The sequence below is a fragment of the Amblyomma maculatum genome, chromosome 6 (genome assembly GCF_055883805.1).
Source record: "Amblyomma maculatum isolate TAMU_Amacu chromosome 6, ASM5588380v1, whole genome shotgun sequence".
Classification (NCBI taxonomy): Eukaryota; Metazoa; Arthropoda; class Arachnida; order Ixodida; family Ixodidae; genus Amblyomma; species Amblyomma maculatum.
The window spans coordinates 9,285,792-9,309,899 of record NC_139349.1 but is presented as its reverse complement, the minus strand read 5'-3'; the positions used below and the strand labels follow the sequence as shown (position 1 = coordinate 9,309,899).

Genomic DNA, 24,108 nt, shown 5'->3' with positions numbered 1-24,108 from the left:
GAAGCGCCAAGAAATATTTAATTAATAAATATGGTACTGTACAGCGCTGGACAAGCCTTTCCTTTTTGTGAAATTACAAATTCAAAATTGGCTACATTTTTTATCATGTGCTTTTGGCAGCATTACTATTTAGCAGTTTAAGAAACACAAAAAGGAATGTTACACTTGGTTTATGCAGCTTAAGCATCAATGAACAATCCATGTAGGTTCTCTTCCCATTTATTTTTTAGGTCTCAGATGTGCAGCTCATGTAAGATTGAACTTATACAAGAGGTTCAAATTTAACACTTGCACAAAAATGTTTATGTTGTGTACATTTAGACAAAATTAAAACACTACCAACTGCGAAAACTAGCAACTGCTTAGAGCCTCTGCACCAGGGCAGATTTAAGGGGGATGTTGGTACAGGTGATTTCCACTTTCACTCCCACCTTCCCCCCTTCCCTTACGGCGCGGTTTAGGTGTCCACAAAACAAGTGCGACAGATACAGCACCTTTCCCTTCCTGTGAACCAATTATTATATTATCATGTTATAACTTGACTGCGACATACTCATTTAAATTTATTAAAATTACCACACTACCCTCAAAATGTGTGGGATGCTACTTCCAAGCACTGCGGGCTCAACACTGTCTCCACTTATTATTTTTTTTCTTCTATGAAAGCAGCAGTTTTGGGCATGTGCACTCACCGCCTGGGCAGCATGTGAATGAACCACTGCTCGAGCAGGAGGTGTGACGTGTCTGGTGCCGAGGAGATGTCAATTCCACTAGTCTGGTCCGCAGTTCTGCAATGGGCACAGTCTGGCGACAGCAGGACCTCGACGGACATAGGGATGTTGTTCCTCCACAGCAGCCCCATGTGCTTTAGGGCCACTTCAAACCTCTGGCACTGCACAGGGGAAAAGAATGCAATGCTACAGGGGCAGCTCTGCAGAGGCAAAATAACATGGGTGAAGGCAGCTAAAGAAAAGTTCTACCCTGTTTGGCACAGCAACACAAAATTTACCATGCAGGCAAGGACAACCTTAGAAAACTGTAACCCATGATTGAAATGTAAACTTAAAAGTTCTTTTCAATGCACTAGCTTGAAAAAAAAAAAGACAGGCAATAAAAACAACAGAGGTGAGCATTTCTGTTGTTCACTACAACACTAGTCCTCCATTATATGGAGGTGGGAGGTCTCAAAGCGTCCACAAGAAGCCACAGGAGAGCTTCACACAAAAGCCAGGGTAGTGACCACACCACAAGTAGCGAAGGCAGTGAGAATGAGCACGCCACAATAATGCAACTTAGTAAACAGCTTGATTCTGCTGCAGCATTAGCAGGTTGATAAGGTTGCTGGAAAGCATATGTCAGGTAATTCTGGCTCTACGCTGCAAAAACGCAGCCAGTTCAAGAGCGTTTCACCTTTTTCACGGCGAGAATGCTTTTCTTTTTCTTCATACAAAGTGACTGAGACACTACTTTCAGTATACCAGGCTCCCATTTTGATTATGGATGTACCGCTGAGAAGGTATTGCATTTTCACTTGACTTCATCCCAAGGTCCACATGAATATGCACGCCTGTTTATAACATGTCAGGAAGGTGGCAGCTTTACATTCCATGTGAAAAGATTTGGAAGAACCCTACCAGAAAAATTTCATACATTCTCATTTTGCAGAGATGAGGATGGAAGCACACCTCAAGCACTGATGTAGGGTCGCATTGGTGGCGTGCCTGAGCCAGGTTGGTAGGTGGACAGTGCAGGCCCTCAGCATAACCCTTGCTCGAACGGGATGGAACCCGCCCCTCCAACACCAGGCTACCCACATCGATGAAGAAGTCATAGGGCTCAATCTTCACTTCCTCCACAGCCGGATGCATCTCTGCGCACATAGAGGAGGAGGAGGAAACACAGTTTGTATTAATAGTGAACTTGCAGTCACTCAAAAGAAGCAGAGGCAGAAATTTTATTAGAGAAATGTGACTGTTTTCAACGCAGTGACATCTCCTTTATTAAAACGAAGAATTCAGTATGCTGATGAAGGGTGTACCCCCCCCCCCATTTAGAGTACCTACAAATACTCTACATTACACTGCAGTTTATCACTGTATCAAAATAACACAATGAAAAGCTCTAGCATAAATGGCATTTTTGTAAAGCTAGACATGCTATGAATAAAGCAGGGGTGAGCACATCTCACAGAGAAGAAATAAGCAAAAGAGAAAAAAGAAAAACACCAAATACGGTAATGGATTAGAAGCTTTTAAGTTGCAGTTCAGTACCAGCAAGAGCTCGGCAATTGCTGAACCAAAGGCAAGCTTCCTTTAATATCTGCTAGCTGCATTATGTGTAGCAGAAAAGCATTATTCAGCATGTGAATGGTAACTGAAAACAACACTAGGTACCTTGCGAACACAACTGCCACGAGCTGATGCCTAGACGAGTTGGAGCATTTGGACTGCTTGACAGTGATGTAGTGCTTTTTCTTTTCGTGTGTTCACCACCTTTTTGGGACTTGTTTCGTTCTGTAACAGCAATGTGCAACAGATGTGCAAAACCACGAGTGTATATACAGAGAGAAGGTAGAGCTAATGGACCAAAACCAAAAATGTCAGCTGCCCATAGAAACATCGAATGAGGATTGCGTTTTGTCATTTAAATGCTTCTGCACTTCGCGACCATTTTCGAGTACCACAAAAGAAGACTGTTTCGAGTTAAAGGATATCAATTTTTATCCTGCTCTAAGAAGCATCATTTCGAAAAATTGCATAAAATGTGTGAAACCACAATAAGTGTATACAGATAACACAGTATCTGGACCCAAACTGATAAAATGTTAGCCACATATAAAAACATAACATGAAGCATACTTTTTGTCATTTGCGTGCTTTGATGCTTTGTGATATGTTTCTCAAGTACCACAGAAGAAAAATGCTTCAAGCTTTAGGACATCAATTTTCAACATATTCTAAGGAGTGCAATTTTAAAAATTAAAAGCGAGGCTCAGCCAATTAATTGTATGCTGCAAGGCCATCACTATGAGACACTATGTGTACTAAATATTTATACCTTTTCCTGCAATGATAAAGCTGATTTTTTGCCAGAACTTTATATTAGAGTACTAGATGAACACAATAAAGTTCTATTATAAGTCACAGTCTTTAGTAAGTAAGCAACCTCCTTTAGCAGCAGAAAAGAAAGGCATCTAAATCTGAGTACTTGGAGATATGAATGACCACATTAACATCACACCCTGCCCCTCTTTTGCCATTTCATGTGATTTGGTCAAAATTTGAAGAAGTCTAACTCATGATCTGGAATCTTAAGTGCTGCAATGAACACACTTTGCATCTGCACAACTATATATTCATTTAAAGTGCTGACACTAACTGAGTGGCTTATCAATAATTCCCTTTATGCTTCTTTGGGAGTAGAAAAACTTTAGGGTTGGTATTGAGGCACCCTAGAAAAACTTGATGCATGAGTGCCCTCTAGCAAGAATCTCTCAAGTTTCCTTCTAAATTCCATTAGCCATGACAAAGCACAAAATCTCGCAGCTCTCTCATGAGCAATACTGTGTACACAATCTCCCAAGTTTCCTTCTAAATTCCATTAGCCATGACAAAGCACAAAATCTCGCAGCTCTCTCATGAGCAATACTGTGTACACAATGCCAGTTCCTTATGTTTGCCGACCGCGTCTTCCGAACAGTACTGCAGCCGCGTGCGATGCGATGATGCGCACACGTGTCGCCGTTGCCGCCAGTACGAAAGAGGGCTTTGTGGCGTTGGCAGCGGACGTTATAATTAGCAGCGCCGCAATAGTGCGTGCCACGTGCAAGGAGAGTTTGTTCCGCGGGCGGCTGCACCGATGGCACGCGTCATTCCCCCATCGCTCGCCGCAGGAGTCCTCGCACACGCACGAATGCGGCCACGGCCGTGAACGTGACGCTTCTTCGATAATTGAACGCAGGCGCTGTCACGGACCCGAAGTTGAGCTGCTACCTCTGTTTCCGAACAGCTAGCTGGCTTTTCTTCGCGAAGGGCGAAGGTCCAGTTCCGGCGAGCCACTACAAAGCCCCGTTACCAGTACCAGGGTCCGCCCGTATTCCGCGTTTGCGTCGTAATCGAAAGTGTCGCTATCTCCCCGACCTCGAGTCACCTGATTGGTGGACACACCAGAACCGGATGTCACGTTTCCACCAATCAGATGACTCGAAGTCGGAGAGATAGCGACACCTTCAGAAGCAGACCCGTGCGTTTTCTTTTCCTTCTTCCTACAGCCACAACAACAAATAACGACGCTACCTCAGAATACGGACCCAGTTGCGTTTCGATAGAGGCGAAACGAAGAGGCGTCCGTGTGCTGCGATGTCAGCGCACGTTAAAGATCCCCAGGTGGTCGAAATTACTCCGTAGCCCTACACTACGGCTCTTCTTTCTCTCTTTCCACTTTAACTCCCACCTTACTCCCTTCCCTTATGGCGCGGTTCAGGTGTCCACAGAAGTGTGACAGATACTGCGCCTTTCCTTTCCTGTGAACCAATTATTATTATTATTATTAAGGCAGTTGTTGTTGTTGTGGCTGTAGGAAGAAGGAAAAGAAAATGCACGGGCCTGCTACTGGCTCTGTAGCTGAGCCACCTCCGCTGCCTCGTGCAGATAGAGAATATAGAGAAGAAAGAAAAGCAAGAGGGAAAGAAAGACGCGCGCCGCAACAACAGCGTGTGCAATGCGGCCTACAACAGACAAAAAAATTACCGACAATTACGTTGCTTCCTAATGCAAAATTTGAGCGCAGCAAATAAGCTGTTTCACCTTTTCGATAGATTGAGGCAAAGAAATCGAGCAACACATGTATGCACTATCACAGAATTTTTTTCGTCTCGCTCATGGCTCAGAAAGAACTGGCAGATAATTTCGCAGTGGCGAACGGCAGCGGCAATTTCGGCTCGGGCGGTGCACATATACAGATCCGCCGCCACCGATCTGGCTCTGATTGCCACCTCACAGGGGTTGCATTGGAGGAGGAGCGAAGAAAGGAATTAAGTTCGAGCCGGCGCTTTGACAACCGGAGACTCGTAGGAAGAGGGGGGAGGGGGGCGGCGTGTACCCCAGCGGCAAACGATGGGGGCAGAAGCGCGCGCAGCAAGCGGACAACGCGATAAGGGGAGGAGGGAAGAGATAGCAGCGACTGACTGATGCTGCTGACGCCGATAGTGAGTCAACCCCAGCTGCGGAGTTGGTTTCAGGGACAACGCCGCCGATGCCGACGCAAACAATATGATACCCTCGCTTCCGCAGCGCCAAGAACCAGGTCTAGCCGTGGGAAGGTGGTCACGTATTCGTCGACGTGCCGGGGCCTACGTGAAATAACCGGCGCGTCGGCAACTGAAGAGCACCCTATCCGCCACACAGGAACAGGGGGGGGGGGACCCTCCCCTCCTCTTTCTGCATGGCGGCGACGGTGTTCTATGCAGTCACGTTATCTTGACTCTCTAGCGGCGTCAGCGGCATCCAGCGGTATCAGTCGGTCGCTGCTAGCGCTGGGGGGATGAAAGGGGGGCGGAGCTGGTTACGAGGCCGACGCCGACGCGAAACCCAGGAACGGACGCCAAAGTGCTGCGCTCTAAAATTCGGTGCCAGGCCAGCCCCCGCCGCAAGCAGCGGTGACCCACCTGCACCAGCCCCATCAGGGCAGAGCGTTGAGCTGTAGCTGATCGCAAGGCGTTCCGGGGTATGCATTACCGCGTGCCGCGCGCATATCTCAGGCACCTAGCGCAAACACAACGGTAATTTCCGAGAGGTGACGAAGAAAAAAAAACGATGAAAGGACAGAGGAATGAGACACTAGCAAACCGCAGAGAGCAAATAACGTGTCCTGACCTTTTCATAAACCGCTCAATCTCAATAGTCGAAGCCATATTAAACCCTTTCCCTACCGTGGGGAAAATGACTGGTTTTTTGTTGTTGATTTTGGCAGTCTTTTTCAGCGAAAGTTATTAGGTTTAATATTATATGTATCACACGAAATTAATGCTTTATAAACGTGCTTTAGGTAAATAAGAAATATGCGTTGCAGCATAAAAATTTAATTGCCAGAAACAAGACTAAGAAAAAAATGAAACGAAGCTTTCATTGAACACTATATGTTAAAAAAAAAAAACGGATGTTCTAAGTTAACAGTATTCTGACTAAAAAAATAACTGAACGCTCAAAACAAAAAGGCAAGCGACGAAAACGAAACTAACAGGCGCTCGGACGCGGCTGTTCCATGCCCGCTGTCATAACTGAACTCTAGCAGGAGGCTTTGGTGCTGGTCGGGGTGTCGATAAAATCAACTGCACGTTAGGGGAAGCCACAAGATTTTCAATTTTTTTTGAGCTGGTCACTTTTAGACGTTACCGCCCCATTAAAATGCTTTCTAACAAGGGCGCCTGAAGAGAGAAAAAAAGAAACATTAAAAACAAAACTTCAGCTATGCGATTATAGCGTGTTCGTAAACAACGCGAAAGGCTCCGAAATCGGTGCGAATGTCATTGTTAGCGTAGCGCACTAATTGATGTAAGCGTCTCCAGGGTGCGTTCAAAAATGGCGCCGCGAGGAAAAAAGGAAAGCATTCAAAAATAAACTTCAGTTGTTATTCAATTCGTAACAGCGTGTAAATAAGCATAACAATAATAAAGCAACGCGGAAGAATCCGAGATCGTCGCGCGATTGAAGTTATCATTTGCAGGCTGATAATGTTAAGAGCGGACTGTGGGAGGCGCGAGTTGAATAATGATGATGATGATGATAATAATAATAATAATAATAATAATACGTTTACAGGAAAAGGAAGCCGCAGTATACGTCACACTTTTCCGCGGACACCTCAATCGCTCCGCAGGGGAAGGGAGGAAAGTGGGAGTTGAAGCGGAAATAGAAAAGGTGCTGCAGTGAAAGGCCACAGAGTAATCAATCCCGGACGCCTTTCCGTTTTGCCTTCATCGAAACGAAGCCGCCAGCGGCCGGGTCAGAACAAGGGTACCCTGGAACAGTAGTCGGGCATCTTAACCACTGCGCCACCGCAGCGGGGCGAGCTGAGACATATGCGACCATGTGACTTCTCCGTGCGGCTACCATAGTCGGGAGTCCGACATGTCGCTCCAATGAAAAGTGAAACGGCCTACACAGCTTTGGTAGTCGCCGAAGATCCCTCGACTCGTTTCACTGCGTTCGGTCCATGGTATTCCCACAGTTCACGATCGTGTCGGACATGTTGCCACAGCAGATGTACTACAGACTGGCACAATGGACGACTATACGTGCAAAAACGCGGTGAGCGAAGGCCGGCCGGTCTCCGGCGTCCGCTTCATCGTGACGCACCTGAGAGTGGACGAAAACTGTTCAGACGGCTTAAAAGTCTACGAAGGGCTGTCGAGGAAATTATTCCATGTTATTAAAAGTGCAACTGCGGATTCGGCTGCTCTTATGCTCATTCGGAGAGCTCCAGCAGTTGCCGGGCTCCAGGAAAAGGAAGAACAGCGGAGGACTCGTTACTTTGTTACGGTATAGATACTACCAGACGCAGTCCTGGCTCAAAACAATGACTATCTTGAGCACTACGCGGCCAGGAAACGAGAGGCACAGTGACGCGGCCTACCGCCCTCCCTCCGGAAAGGGTTCCACGACCTAGAAATCCACTGGGCCAGGGGGATATCTGGCACACAGCGCGAGCCGGCTGATGGCGCGCTGCCGTTTCGCGCTCTGGTAACCCCGCGCTCTGGCCGAGATGGGAGGCCGCCCCCACGCCGCGCGTCACGCACGCTTCACTTTTACTCGCTGCCGAAAAACCCGCGCCACACCGTGCTCGCTGCAGCAGAGGGGCGATTTCTCCCGACGCCTGCAAAGACCGTCCGTCGTCCCCTCCAACACACTGGAGGCGGCGCATAGCGAATGGCCCGGCTACGCATCGGGCTGTTGCCGGGCGTTGGCTGACGCAGCTAACGCCAAGGCTCGCTTGCATGGCGCCGCCGTTCTGCCAGGCATCTGCAATATCAATTTAGTGCCGAAATTGAGATTAGGTATTCTGTAATTCGAAAGCAGCCAAGTGGAGTGCCCAAAGGGGCCGAGATACTTCCGGCGTCCTGAGGGTGCCAATCGAGCCTCCATGGGAGGGAGAAAAAGCTGCCTTTCCACACCTCTTTGCTGACTGTGGTGGTGAGAACGGCGAGTTCCAGAGAAGTGGCTCCATACAGCTGTACATTGCTGTCCGGTACTTCGACACTCAGTGTTCGGTCCCTGAGCCTCCTTTATAAACGACGGAAACGGGATGACGTTACGGACTTGGCCTACAGTTTGGCCCCGTAGGCCACCCGCCAGAAGGAAGAGCAAGAGCCCGACCACTTCCTCGTTTTGTTAGGCCCGTCCTCCTGACCATGATGGCGGCCTAGACGCGTAAGAGCGAAGCGCACGGCGATGTAACTGGACCATCCAACGCAGCAGCAACAGTCCAGGAAGGATGAGGCCGGCACAGGAAACGAGGAGGGTTGCGGTGAAAGTTGCTGGAAGGCGACAGTGCGGCGGACGCAAAGCGGGTGCGAAAGGAGGCGTCGTCGGCGAGGGCGGCGGCAGAGAAGGGAAGAGGAGAGGGGGAGGGCTGGGTAGTGCGGTCGCCATGGTACAAATAGGTCACTGGGACGGCCGTACCGGAGAGCGCTGCGAGACCCAGCAGCGCAGCAGCAGCCTCAACGACCGACCTCTTACGACACCACCCTCACGTGGCAGCAGAGCGGACGTAGGGACGGGGAAGTGCAGCACCCCCTCCCCCCCTTACCTTCCCTTTTTATTCACTGCACGGGGCAAGGTAGATGGTGTGGAGGGACAGAGGCTGCACAATGACCGACGCCCTTCGCCGCCCGTGCGCCAGGCGTCTAACGGTGACAAGGAAGGCCGCCGGGCCTTGGCACCGATTGGCGTCACTGGGCCGAGGACGCCCCGCGGTTCATATACTGGCGGACTCCTTGCGCGCTCTCGGAAAGTGCTCCGCTGTCGCCGCCACTGATGTAAGGGAGAGAAACCAACGAGGAGACGAGCAGGACGCATGTACAGTCCAGAGAGGGAGGTGGAAGGGGATGTCTAAATTCGGCGAGTCTCATATCCAACAAGTTAGCGTCACCGTCGCAACTGCCCCCGCTTACGATTTTCGCGCCCGACAAGAGTGAGCTGGCCGGAGGATGCGGCACAGCGAAGTGGGCCGCACGCAGACACCGGTGCGCTAACGACCACACCACAACACATACCGGCGCCGACAATTGGTTTCATCGGGATGCACCACGGGCACGAGATTGACCGCCAATGCCAAGCGCTGTGTATTTATGCACCATTCATGCTGACGAACAGCGAAGCCCTTGCGCCTAGATATAGCCCAGTGGTTACAGCGCTCAGCAAGATGGCGCAGGTTCAACTCGCGCTTAGATTGAGGCGAAATTCGCGCCTGAGTCGGATGGATGGAGTAACTTCATTTGCACCCGTCAAGGAATCAGAAGGAGATGAAGACTTCGGTCTTGACCGCTGTCATCTGCTTCCCCTTTCACCTTCCTCCCCTTCGAGCGCTGAGTCCCCCTGTGATACAGCTTGAGATTCAGTGGAGTGTCCTGGGCCAGATGGAAGACTTTGGTTTTCTTTCTCGCTGGCCGTTAAATCCACCCAGGACTTTGGTTCGTTGTAACTAGGGCATGTCCACACCATGTGGATAATGCCTGCAATTTCGTTACAGTGTTTATAACTCGGGTCCTGGACTGCCGGATCCCATCTGCGAATGGGTTGGGAGGAACCTACAACTTTTTTCCCTTTCCGCTGAGACCTTTGCTCGAAGTCGTATCTGCCTGCCTAATTTGCAATGACTAAGAATATCGAGATGTGTGTTCAGCTCCTCGTTCCGACTAGGGTACCTCGATGCCTTCCGCCTCCGCGGAGGCGAGAGGCATCGAGACACGTACCCTAGTTCTGACGGTGATCTGCTCGACGAGACCGCATTGTGACCCAGGTGTGCGAGTCCCCAGGCCTATGCGTGCGCTACCCCAGTTTCCTCGCAGGCCCTCGTGGGCCAGAATTCTGACTGCGTCGGCAGGTAACCTCCCTGCGATGTAGTTTCGGATAACCGATTGGGAATCGGTTATAATCACTCTGCCATTCTGTTGAGTTAGGCCAGCTCCTCAGCCGCTGTTGCGTCCCTCTGTCGAATGCTGCAGCGCGAGACCCGGGCCCCGTCCTGCCTGGCTGCGTATTTCGCGACGTCCGTTAAACCACGTCCTGGCTGTTAATTAATTGGTTCACAGGAAGGGAAAGGCACAGTAACTGTCACACTTGCTCTGTGGACACCCGAACCGCGCCGTAAGGGAAGGGAGGAAGGTGGGAATGAAAGTGAAAAGAGAGAAAGAGGAGCCGGAGTGGAGGGCTACGGAGTAATTTCGACCACCTGGGGATCTTTAACGTGCGCTGACATCGCACAGCACACGGACGCCACTTCGTTTCGCCTCCATCGAAACGCAGCCGCCGCGGTCGGGTTCGAACCCGGGAACTCCGGCACAGTAGTCGGGCGTCTTACCACTGCACCACCCCGGCGGGGCAGTCCTGGCTGTTGGCTAGTTGTCTTTTTGTGTGTGTGTGTGCGTGTGCGTGTGCGTGTGCGTGTGTGCGTGCGTGCGTGCGTGTGTTTGTGTTTGTGTTTGTGTTTGTGTTTGTGTTTGTGTGTGTGTGTGTGTGTGTGTGTGTGTGTGTGTGTGTGTGTGTGTGTGTGTGTGTGTGTGTGTGTGTGTGTGTGTGTGTGTGTGTGTAGACTCTGTCATCGTTCCCCATGTCTTTTGGAATATTCTCCGCGAGTCTGAGCCTCGCTCGAGATTCGAAGCCTAGCTTTCCTAGCATTTTTAGCCCCGAGCGTCGGAGTCGCTGCTGTTGCGCAACTCTGGTAGCCTCGATGAGGTCATCGATTGTGTTTGAAATGCCCATATTGAGAATGTTCTGGGTGGATGTGAACGGGGGAGAGGCCCAGGGCGGTTTTGACGCCTTTCTTGGTTAGGACTTCAAGGCTTGTTATTTTCTGCTTTGGCTAGCCGTATATAGGCATGGCGCCAAGAATGTGATTCCAGTTATCACAACTGGATGGATTCATGGGCTAAAAGCAAGATTTATGGCTTGGCAAATGAATAAATTAGTCTCAAGAGGTTTGTCTACTTCATTCCAGCGTGTTTGCTATTCTTTTGAGTCGTCTGGCCTACACTCGATTCGAGTTTTGTATCGTTTCGGCGTTCTCACCGTTTGATTGCATACTAAGATCCAGCACTCGAATCGTGTCTACCAATTGTATTTCGTCCCCGTTAACCGTTAGCTTTATCTCATGTTCGTGGGGCTTTGTGTTTTGTCTGTTCTGTGGGCCGAGGAAGAGCGCTTCCGATTTCTCGGCAGAACATTTGAGTTCTACTTGGCTTAGGTACGACTCAATTTCCTCGATTGCTGTTTGGAGGGTGTTTACGATGTGCGCATCACTGCCTCTGGTAAGCCAGGGGTTGAGGTTGTCCGTGTATATTGTGTGATTGAGTCCTTCATACCTGCCAGTTTCTCCGGTAGACCAATCACTGCAATGTTGAAGCGCGTTGGTGAGAGGACCGAGCCATTTTTGTTGTCTAGCCTTCTGCCTTCCTCTTCCTTCCCTCCTAGGCTGATCGTAACAGCTTTACTTTGGAAGTCCTTGACGTAGTTGTATACCCTTACATTTAGAGTTCGTTGTAGTATCGCTGCGTGGTGAACGCTGTCGAAAGCTTTGACCACGTCTATACCGAATATCAAATCGTATCTGCCGTTTGGTTGTCTAGCACATGCTCTTTAAGCTGAAGCATGACATCGAATGCAAAAAACAAAAAAAATAATGTGTCCTGCCTCCCATCACTGTGTCGGGGTAAAGTTCCTGTTCTTCTAGAATCTGTTTAGTCTCGTTTGGATTACGTGTTCTGTTAGCTTACCTACACACCAGGTAAGCAAAATGGAGGCGTGGAAGGCGGGGGTAGGTAAATTTTCGCCAGGTGCCGCTGACGACTAAGGCATCAATGAGAAACACTGCAGCCAGGCAATCGGAGCCACCGAACGCTTCTCGCGTAAACAAATATGGACTTACGGAATGAAGCGACAACCATGGAACGCGGACATTAACCTCTCGGAAAGCCCCGAAAAGGTCGCTGCAGCGGAGCTTCTCGAAACGACTTACATAACGCGCGGGCACAGCGCCCAAGATGGCTTGGAACCCCTATGCCCTTCCCCATCACCCCTCATCGTCATCTGCACCGTGGACGCTACATCAGGAGTAACGTCGGGCTTATTTCGGGCGACAGTGGCACTACAGGAACCTCGCACACTCATCCAAGACAGCGGACATCCCTGTGACGCACCACCTTAAAATGCCGCCAAATATTTCCAGCGCGGAAAGATTTGCGCGCGCATGTGCGCGCACTGCGTTCCCTTCGTCCTCCGTCGAGCGAAAATACAGAAAGCATACGCAGCAGTGAAATCCGCAGAAAGCTTCAAAAGAAAAAAAAAATTCGGCCTCGACAAAAGCCAAGACAATGACACTAGTGCTACAGGGAAGCGCATTACCGTGGCCAGATTCGGTTAGTCGAGCAGCAAAAACAGAAATCGCTGTCCAGAAGGCCCGAACTGAAGCCTCACTTCCAACAGCCTAAACGCAGTACAAGGCAGAACGAAGACCCCGTAGGCAAAGCCTTTTCAGCCGCTAAACAGGCCACCTCGGGCAGACGAAGCCTTTCAACGAAAAGCAAAGCGCTGCACTGGCGCGAAGTGCGGTACGCCATTAAAGAGCCCCGACAGCTGAAGCCAAGCAATTAAATTAGGGCGCGCCAAACTGCTCAATCATGGGCCTAAACACAACAGCACAGGCCATGGCGCTTAGCGCAGCACGTCGATGGGTGCCTCTATCACGGAGAAAAAAAAATAAACCTGCCCCGCAAGACTGCCGCAGCCACTGCCAACATCGAGAAGGCATTCTCGACAGCCGTGCATCGCAGCAAACGGCGCTCGGGAATTGCTGCCTAATTACGGTGACCTGAGATTAGTTGTCTAATGTTCACTAAAGTTGCTCTCAGATTTGAAGGAATTTCTCTTTGGTTCAATCGTCTGAGGTGTGCGGCAAAGTTCGGTTCCTAAACACTTAACCTCGTTTAAAATGTTATCCTGTTGCACGACTGCAGGATCGAACATATAAGATGCTGTCTTGTTTTGTATTTTTCACGTTCTTCTTTCGCTTTCCCATAACTTTTGAGGAACTGATACAGTGGTGTGTAAAGAGAGAGAGAGAGAGAGAGAGAGAGAGCAATGTGTCACGCGAACGACACATGGCAGGAAGATTTTTTTTTTTTTTTGTTACCAATCACACGCTACGAAATAAGCAACGTTAAATTCCACTAAGGTGACGCCACTGCACAACGCACAGAAAACGAAGCTAACCTAGAGAGAATACTCGGAAGTATGCAGGCAGAATTAAAGTCAGAATGCAAAAGCGCGGCGCACTTTGCACAAGTGCAGAACTTGCCAAGAGAGGTGAAATGTTTAAATGCGTTTTTTTTTTTCGGCATCAAAATGGAGATTACATTTAAATCTTCTTGAAAAGTTAAGTTTGTTTTGTGTTGCGCAAGGCTGTAATGGGGGATATGTTTCGCAAAAACTTGCCTGCCGGAGAGTCAATGAAACACCGCGCACCTTCCCCCCCCATATTCGGAAAGCCTTCACTAAACTCCTGGACGTAGCAAACGACCTACTCTCGGATCGCTGTGTGTTTGTTTGCTCCCTGGACTGAAATTTGTAAAAATAAAAAAAAGAAAACCGTGCCGCTGGTATCCGAGCGGGCATTCCGAAGTATCTTCGTTCATTCGAGCGAGCCAAATCCTTGCGCTCCAATGTACGCTTTCTACATTTAGCACAGTAGCATTAGAATGAGCACTTTCGGGATTTTACCACAAGGGACTTTAGTACCTCGCTCTGCGGTTATTTCCGCTCGCTGCTGCATTTGCTTTCGCATCGAGGGATCCGCGGCGGCGCTCGCGCCGCTTCGTCGTTCCATGTATCTCGAGCTGGGCGTCGCGTCGGCGCGGCAGTTTTCGACGCGCGAAAATCGTGGAAAAAAACGCCGCATGTATTCTGGCCTTTAAAGCCTGGTTCACATGCAAGCGAAAACGCTAGCGATTTCTGTCGCGGCGGCTCGAGCGACGTAGTTCCGACTCGTTGGAAATTTTTCGCTCTTGTCGCTCAGTTCGCTTGCATGTGAACCAGCCTTAACCCTGGCAGTGATAAAGTTCAAACTCGGGCTCAAGTGCGATAATATCTATATTTTAGTTGGACTCGATGAGACAACACACTGCTTTAATTTCCTTTGTCCATGAAATTTCGCTAAAAAAATGCGTCCCGCACAACCGTAAGTACTCACAAGACGGACGAGCCGCGCATACTCGACGCATTTTCGTGTTTTTGTAGCTAAGCCCGCTTCACCCCAAGCCGAGACAATGCGCATACTGGCAGCGACGAAATGTGAAGTGTCACTCGGCGACAACACTGCAGACGCCCGCCAGCTAAACGACACGCAGCTGCGAAAAGAAACGCATGGCCAAAACAGGAGACCGCGGCAATCTAGTCGAGGAGACCCGAAACGAGCGCTGTTCGCTAAGTGTGTAGCCATCACCCAAGGGCACGCATGCGATTCACCGACGAACAGAAGTCAACGCGGCAGTGTAAACAGATGCACCATGGAAACCAAAGAACTAAGACCCTCCAGCGACAAAGATCCCGCTAACGATTAATTAGGTGACGGCTTCTAGCCGACCCGGAGGAAGAATTTCACGATTAGACAAAAGGAATGGTGTACTTCAGGATTCTAGTCGAGGTAAGACTCGGAATCCGATAGCTCAAAGTATCATTCGAATGTCTATAAATTGTCCACGTAGGCCAGAGGGCGCTTATAGCACTGGAAGTATAGAACACAATGAACGATCAATATTTACGCCAGCGGCACGGACGGCTCAAGCGAAGGCCGGGATCGGAATGTTTTATTAAGTGTCAGACACCTGCCATCCGACGGCCCTTGTCTCTAGATGGAAACAAGCTCGCGTTCTGTTCGAAGCGTTCCATACATAACTGTTCTAATTCCTCTGAGCACCTCAATCGACGTGCTTTAAAAATGATCCCAAAAGCAAAGAAAATGAGCCTTGATGCGGCAAGTCGACGTCTCGTACTGGGCATTAACAGGATCGACTCCGCTCTGTTGCTCTGCAAACTCAAATGATCGGGATGGTGGTGAAAATATCGGGAGCAATGTTCCTGCTTCGTTTAACCACCACCGCACGCCTGTCCCGTCTGGCCACGTTATAATAATAATAATAATAATAATAATAATAATAATAATAATAATAATAATAATAATAATAATAATAATAATAATAATAATAATAATAATAATAATAATAATAATTTATTATTATTATTATTATTATTATTATTATTATTATTATTATTATTATTATTATTATTATTATTATTATTATTATTATTGATGCTTTACTGTGTATTGGTATATGATGCTCTGTATCGCTTTCAATGAATGTATTTTGTTCTTTTCTGTTTTGGATGCTTTCTTGTGTTGTTTTTAAGACATCACATTATTTTCATTCTCTACGTGATTCACCTCATCGATATTCCATTTCATGTGTTGTTTGTTCCTTCTTTTATGCTCTGTGTGTGTAAAGCTTCCGTGTGCATTTTTTTTAAATTCTTATTTATGCTGCAGTACGAAGAACATATGATTGGTAAACGCTAGTTAACTGTCAGACGCACACACCACCAGAACGAACCCAGCTTAGCCTGAGCGCCGTATTCTTCACACCACCACACGAGCACGTCGTCGTCGTCTTGATGCAGCGCACCGCAACGGTATGATCAATAAGCGTACGCCGCGCACGCACGCGCGTCTGTATGCTTTTGAGGTGCATTAGAGCTTCATATAGTTCACTTGGGAGTTTCGTTCAGCTTGGTTTCTGTGGCGTAACATCTTCAGAAAATTTTGTGTCGAGATAATCGTCGCAGAAGGCTTTCCCCAGGAGGCGCGCAAAAGCGGCAAGTGTGCACTATCCTCGGAGTCATTGTCAGCGCTATGCAACGTCGGCGGCTTCCTGTAATCGGGAGTTGAGCGCAGCCTCCTTGCTCTCTTTCCTCGCACATTTGCGTCACGTCGCGGTGCCGCGTACCAGAAGAGCTGAGATGAAGCTTGACCTTAAACAGTCGTCACCGGTGGCTCGAGGCAGCGCTGCCACCTCACAACTACTCACGACACCTGCGACGCAGCCTCGCCTTTTTCCAGTGATCGTCAGGCCTTCGTGAGGCATCTCGCTGTTGAGCTGAGGCTCATGCTTTCCTCTTCGTCATGGAAGGTTGGGATATAGTTGCGGTTCAAGCTTGTCTCTGACAGCAACAGCTGAACCCGCCGGCACTCCTTTGGTTACCGTGCTCTGTCTGTATACCTCCATATTTTCTGGTTTCGACGGTCCCTTTGCAGGTCGGTAGGATTAATTCCGGCCGCATTGCAATGGAAGGAAAAGGACCCTCGGTGGTCTAAATTATCCGGAGCCCTCCACCACGGTGGCGCCCCTTTCTGCATCCTTGCGAATAATAATAATAATAATAATAATAATAATAATAATAATAATAATAATAATAATAATAATAATAATAATAATAATAATGTTTATTGCACAAGTCCTGCTTACAACTTTACAAAGGACGGGCCTGTAAGAGCCAACGCAAAAATAATCAATATATTGCTACGGTGCATACAAGCGTCTCTAAAAACAAGCGTGCGTCGACTCGTACGTCACGGCAAGCGCGAACATGCCCTATCTCCCGCTTCCATCGTAGGGCCACGGCTTCCTCGCCGGAAACGTTGCGCGAGCGTTTCTTTTTGGTACGTCCACCTTCCGCTCGGCTCCAGCGACTGCTGCGGCACAACAATGGCTTCGCCGCCAAAGCGCCTCGCCGTTACTCCAAAGCGGGGCCCCGAAGCTCTGGGCCGTTCTTGCTCCTCCGCTGCCGACCCCTCCTCGCTCTCTCTAGCAGCCCCTCCTCCTCACCCCGGGAGAACGGCGCGTTTGTATTTGGGCGACGCCTTCATCAAGAAGAGACAAATTAATATTAATCCTAGATGCGTCGGTTGCTCGCCAGCAGACTCCATTCCAAACCGAGCCAAGCGGCAACTACTTCCGGCACAGATTTTTTTTTTTTTCTTTCTTTCTGCCTTCACAGTTTCCGCAAGATTCTATATAGGAGACAGAGATGAGGCAACTAGCCCCGGAGATTACGCGATCAGCGCGATTTGAAATTACGAAATTATTAATTGTGGAGGTTATATGAAAGCAGCACAAGTAGTATAAGAGGCAGCCGAAATTCGTCCATGACAAAACACAGCCCTACGAAGCAATGTGATCTCCATTCAACGTCGTATCCTATAACGAGTACTGCGTAAAACATTTAACAAGAGAAATTAACAAAGGCGCGCCAGTCGCTGTTTGCCTTCGTCTGGTGCCTTCCTCCGAAGTCCCGTATGCTTGATCATAGTTCCATCGCTAGGCGAGAGCCTTATATGGATCACGAGGCGCCAAAACTGAGGCCTGTTATTATTAGTTTACCGCAACCCCCGGAAGTGGTCGCAGTTACGTGGTCACAACAGCCGAGAGACTAACTGATGGGTTAATGAGATATAATAAATATAATAAATTAAAAGAACAATTAAGCGAAATAATAAAAATATACAAGGATTTAAAGATAATACAAATGCTGCAGACGTCGGAAAAGCAGGAGCTCTCAATGCTTTCGCATTTTCGCCCTTACCCGTAAGGACGAGACTTAAATGCACCCCTGTAATTTTTATCTCCTCCTCAAATCCACTGCTCTCTACACAACACATAAGAAAAAAAAGCCCGCTGTCGCTGCACAAGCACGGACATTTTTGTCCGAAATGCCTTTCGATGATTCGAGCTCGAAGCCGATCGAAAAGCACGATTTCATTTATGCGACGGCCGAGTTGCGCGGGGACCCTTTCTGATGGGACACCGACGTCAGGTCGAACGATAAGCGAAATCACGTTAGCGCGAGTCCATCGCACTGTTCGTTCCGACAACTGGACGAAAGTCCCTTGCCAACCACTAACTGCGCTGCACGGAAACTGCAACGTTTGCATTCAGGTGGCGAAGTAAGTTTGAGGGGAATATACGGTGCCGCAGGACGTCGCGGATCACAACCCAGCATAGGCAGCTGCAATGCCTGTTTCTACAGAGACACAAGCACGCTTGCAATGTCGCGATGACCCCCATCATTGCTGTGTCTGCTTCAGCGCGAATGCGCGCCCGCCGCAGATTCTTTTTCACAGCTGCACTAAAGCGGAGACGGAACAACAACGAAAAGTACAATGACGTCATCAGCTGTATAGGTAGATGTAAAATTAACCCATCAATAGCGTTCCGCCAACGACCTATCTCGCCCACTCTTTCACTCAATGTTTAGAAGTTACGTAAGCTGCGGCTATCACTAATTGTGGTTGCGCGTGCAGCTACACGGCAAACTGAACTGCGATTGACTTGCTAACTACATTTCACAAAAAACCAGCGCGATTATTTGGCTAATGGCATTTTTGGTGCGGTTGAATACGGCATATAACGTGGGGCGGGGCGTGGTTAACCGAAGCTAGCAGCTGCTACTCATGGTGCCCGAATTCCACTAGCAGGCGCATAAACAAGCCCAACACTCGCTGCTTATCCGTTCCCTGGCACGTGCCAGCTAGCCGTACGCGCACTACGCGCCCAATCCGGCAGCGCCCCCGAACTTCCTCATTTACGGCCTCGCCGCGTCCCGCACGAACGAGCGTACATACACGGCGAAGCACGTCCACACTAAGCCGCGTCCTTTTTCGGGTACGGTTGCAGTTGCTAGGGTGCAGAGAACGAGGTACGCCGAAAAAAAAAAAAAAATGAAAAGAGCGAGAGAAACGAGGGAAAAAGAAAAATCAAAGAATAAGCAAGACTACGACAACGCAAGACAGCGTTATTTTCAGTGCCAGTCGGGGGTTTTCCCCCGGAAGTAAGTGTGCGAGCGCTGCCTCGAGGTCCGAGAAACGCGCCCAAAATAATAATAATAATAATACCAAGCTCCTTTTTCGGCGATGCAGTCTCTCTTTCGGCGGGCCATAAATGCCTTCGGCGGCCGCAGGACACCAGCAGCCGCACTGTGCTATATACAACGCTCACTTCCGAAGCGTGAACGGCAACTAGGCCCTTTCGGCAAGGCCTAGTTGCCCGAGGGCCACCCATATCGTGACGGAGCGAGGGAGCGCGCTGCTACTACACGACGCAGCTGAACTTTATGAGCTTGTTTACTATCCGCTCACATGTCGTGCAAGCATCTCCGTGGTGGGAAGAAACACACGTCGGACGGCGTTTCGAGCGGAGACGATGTCACTGGGGCAAGGTGTCGTGACGTGGCCTGGGGCTGGTCGCGTCAGCCCGCGCGATATTACGTAGATATGCTTCGTAACCACTCTTGAGAGAGCACGGGTCACCGCTATGTCACCTCTCAGCGCAAGCAGCGAAGATTTTCCATGTTCCCGCAAGTTAGCTCTTGACGGCAGTGGAACAAGATCCCACGAAAAATGAAAATGTGTGGGTTTGTATGAGGACGCCGTATACTGGTCGGTTCCGGATTCATTTATACCGCTAGGGTTCTTCAATTGGCGCTGGCATCGTGCCCTTTATAACCGAAATAAGGCCGCAGCAGCCGGGATCGCGTCCTTGGGATAAATTCGCCGAGTGTCCCCGATAAACCGCAGCGGCTCTGGTTTACTTCACCCAGCCAGAGGGAACCACCGTCATTGCGGCGTGCTATGCCAGATAATTTGACGCCACTATCTTTGCGCCTGAGATGCCTAATCAGCGTCCGTTTGGAGAAAAGAAAAAGAAAACAAGCAATTCGGCCTCCAGCATGCTGACCATGCGAAAGCTTCGGCGACATCAAACCGTGCACGGCGAAAATGCTAAACGCAAACTCTTACGCGAAGTTATATACATACCGCCCTTACACTGAGCATGCGCCAACCGCCCTCATCAGAGGCGGTGCCCCATTTATGCGACGCGCGGTTTTGCTTCGCTGCAGCCTGCCGGGACCGACGAAAGCGCACCAGGTGATCACGCACGTACCGCGAATACAAGGAGGAGCAGAGAGTGGAGCTGCAGCTCCCCGCTCAGTATTTCCTTATCGTTGCAGCATGGGCGCGCGTCGCGTAACAAACGTCAGATACAACACGAACGCAGCAGCAGGAAGAGGAAAAATCCTTGAACCGACGATAAACCGCCGCGACACACACCGAATCCCGAAGGAAGGAATAAAAAAGGAGAAAGAGAAAACAGAAACAGACACAAGAGGGAGGGGACAAAACGGAGCAAAAACGAACGGCCGGCCGCAGAAACCTATCGCTCTTCACGAAATGCGCGGCTTAGACACGGACCGGCTTTGTAATGCGCAAACGACGGAACGAAGAGATCTGGAACATTTGACGCTCGGATTGCACCTCATTTCGTCGTCTTTCGAGCATTGTTCGCTCGTGGTAGCGAGAAAGTGAAACCTCAATTATCCGCCCAATGGAGACCACACTCCCTGAAAACTGTAGCTGACGACAAAGTGCGAAAGCGCGTGCACTATCGGGGACAAAATGACAGGAAATAGGTAGCTGGAAGCCGGTAACGATTATGCGCTCATTACAGAAACGCGTGCCTACAGACCTTCCACCGAGCTCCGACAGTTCTTGTCTAGCTGTTCAGTACAAAAAAACGATCTGCTCGAACATTTTCTTTTTTCTTTTTTGGATGAGATACATTTAAACCGGGTCACGAATAATAAGACCACTGTGAGGTCGAAACCATCGATATATTTCCACCGCTCCGCCAAAAGAACTCGGCCTGCGATCGTTTCACTGCGCGACGGGAAGTTATCACCGACAGCTGCACTGCAGGGATACAGCGTCGCTCTGCTGCTCCCCATATGGCCCGATCTTAGGAAGCTCGGGCGAAGCTGCCCGAGGTCTGTCGCGAAAACGCTTGTCCCTCCGCTCAACAATGCATCGTCTATCGGCGCAGACTCCCTATGAAGTAGAAGCTCACTCTACTGGGAAACACTAAAAGGAAGACTGCATGGCGGCACAGTCGACACTATATCGTCACGAATAGCTACGAAAGCTTAAACAAAAATGGTTGTCTTCTAGAAAGTTCACGCTATTTGCGACGTTGACACTCTGAGATACCGTTTGTTACACGCCACTCGAGACGACCCAATTCTGGCGAGCACATGCAGACTGCGGTGGTCTCGTCCCGCTTCAACACAACATGATAACAAAACAGTGCTGCCCTCTTCGCAGCATCTATTCTAAGCGCGCTTCAATCGTATGCAACCTAAACCCATTACCAACAGAAAGATATAGTGAGAGACTGGAGTTAAAAAGTCCCCCTAACTACAGCTAAGTCTTCTATAATCGTGCACCGAGGCAGAATTACGACACAGGAAGGAATAGCTTCGATGATAACTTATCCCGCGCTATCGTGCGCGACGCGCAGCACCTGCATCTTTCATTCCGCTACTTCCTCCGGCACAAACGGATAAGCTAAAAAGCATTGTTTGTGAGTGTAATAAATGCCGTCCGCTTGGCGTGTGAACCCGGGAGCAACGTAGCGTCGCCCGAAAGTGCGTTCGAATGGCCACAGCGCGGGTAATAAACGCTAAACAGCGGCGCGCCATAAAGATATCGTCTCGGCGGGACGTCAGAGGCGCTCCATAAAAGGACCGGAAATATGAAGAGAAGAAAACATGCCTTACTAAGCGGCGCTTCCTCGGAAACAAAAAGAACACATCGTGCCAGACAGCCGCCGAAGGAACAGGTTCTGTGGCCCGTCGGTTCGCCGCTCACCTTCTTCCCCACTCTTTTCAGAGTCAAAGAAGTAAAAATTAAATAAATAAAGAGCCCTGCAATCATACGGAAGGTAGGGGAAGGACTATGAAGCTGCGCGTTCAGATGAGAAAATGGAACGAAGAAAAAAAAAAGTTTTTCTAACCATCACTCGCTTCTTCGTAGCGGCCTTTAAGCAGAGTTTGCCACAGAGCACTGAGCAGACGCCCGAGTGAGCAAAGCTCCGGGGAAAGCGTTGCGCACTAGGTCTGAACTTTTATTACCGCGCACACCTCCTCAGCGGCCGCCTCTCCCAGGCCCCCACCACTCCCTGGACTCTCCATCCTGTGTGCCTCCGCAAGCCGCATACCTAGCCCCCGTTCCGCAGCCGCCTTCTTGCTCCCACCGAAGAAGAAAAGGAGCACATTGTATTAAAAACGAAAATAATAAAATAGAAGAAAGCATAGAGATAAGAGGTGAAACGAAAGAACCGCCATGAAGCCGTGGGAACCACGGGAAGCACGGGACTATGGTCGCCCCCGTCGCGAAAGGCTCTTTGGAGAAAGTTGGAATGCGCGGTTCGGTTTACCTTGGCTTCCGACGACGAAACCAACGGCGTGCGTCTCCGCATTACGTAATCAGAGTTCTTCTGACTGATATCGGATCGCGTACTGAGATTGGGCGCTCGGGTTATGCTGTAACTTCATTGTCGTGTCACTAGCGAGCGCCGTTCCGGCGATCTTCTCAGAACATGCAGAAAACATTGAAAGCGTGTAAGGACGTCGCCGGTGGCTAACAGCACAGATCGCCTGGTGCAGCCCACCATATGCTAATCTCCACAATGTGGCGACGAGAAAGGATAAGTGTACGTCCCGGCTAGAGAAAGGTTGCAGTGCTTCTTCGGAGCTGTACACCGCTAATATCCGGTAGGGTAGCGGCGACGGATAACTAAATAAACAAAACCCTTCATAAGCACCGAGAGGGATATCAGCCACATTCACAGGGATACGAGGCGAACCATGCGTTACTACCTCGGTGCGCGCAACGACGGTGGCGCATTCATTAGATAAGCCGTCGTCCATAGCGGTGGAGACAATATTAAATGGTTCGCACGCAACTAGGCCGCGTGGCAACCATGCAGGGGAGGAAAACTGCATCCAGCTTTGGAATCGCTTCCCCTGCTGCGTGTCCTTTCTCCAAACTGTATCGAGTCGCGCACGCACACCAGGGGATGCTCACCGGGCCGCGGCGGCCCTGGGCGCTTCCTCTGTTCGCGGCTAGCAGTAGTCACGCCTCGCTGGCTGCAGCACCTCCCCCCCTGGACGAGCTCCAATGCGGAAGGGACGCGCCTGCGACAGGTGCCCAGCACGCAAGCTGAGCTCTCCACAAATGTGCAAGGGACAAGCTCGAAAGTACGTGACAGCTCGAAGAGCGACGGGGAGTGTGTGCATCTCTTTGTGCCTACATTGTATCGAGGCTCACCAAGCGAACAGGCCCAAGGCGAAATACATGCTCGTCGTGAGTAAGCACGAGCGAACATGCTCGCCCTCTCGAGCTCACGGCCACGAGTGAGCAGGATTAGTCTGGCAGTGAGATATCAATCAGTTAACTTAAATAACGTTAAGGCGACCTCAAGACGGTACACATGTCACCACTCTAAACAGTGGTCGACTCCAAAGGTAATGTAGAGTTAGCTGTATAATTAACAACGATCGAGATTATCCTTCTGCGCCTGTAACTACTGTTCCGAACGATTTAATTAAGTCAGATACACTTGCCGTGATCGGCCAGAGTCATCACCACAACAATAATGGATGGAGTGTTCCACACCTCTACGCAAAGGCTAGCTCGTAACCGGTGGTGATGAAACGGAGAGCAGCGTACTCGCCTCGTCTTAACTCGTACGCCACTTGCCAAAGGCGCTGCGGTACGCAGACGCAATCACAGTCGTCAAAGTAAATGCGCAAATCGAGCACGCAGAGGAAAAACGCGGCGGTGGTAACTGCGAACTTCATTCAGTTCAGTTCAGTCGTGTCCGACTCTTCGTGACCCTATGGACCATGTCACGCCACGCTTTCCGGTCTGCGAACTTCATTAGGCGCGCCC

General features: G+C 49.7%; 1 protein-coding gene across 4 annotated transcripts in view; it reads right to left on the bottom strand.

Annotated features, from left to right (window-relative positions):
* Nucleotides 1-24,108, bottom strand: part of atos (atos homolog atossa) — a 99,844-nt gene that overhangs the window by 15,703 nt on the left and 60,033 nt on the right. For 3 of the 4 annotated variants that reach the window (XM_084606018.1, XM_084606019.1, XM_084606020.1), the window contains exons 4-6: nt 2,394-2,513; nt 1,686-1,870; nt 693-892 (exon numbers count right to left, since the gene is read on the bottom strand). In XM_084606018.1, the coding sequence (XP_084462144.1) occupies nt 693-892; nt 1,686-1,870; nt 2,394-2,513 (505 nt within the window). The remainder of the gene's footprint in view (nt 1-692; nt 893-1,685; nt 1,871-2,393; nt 2,514-24,108) is intronic. The other variant, XM_084606021.1, reaches the window with a different exon arrangement.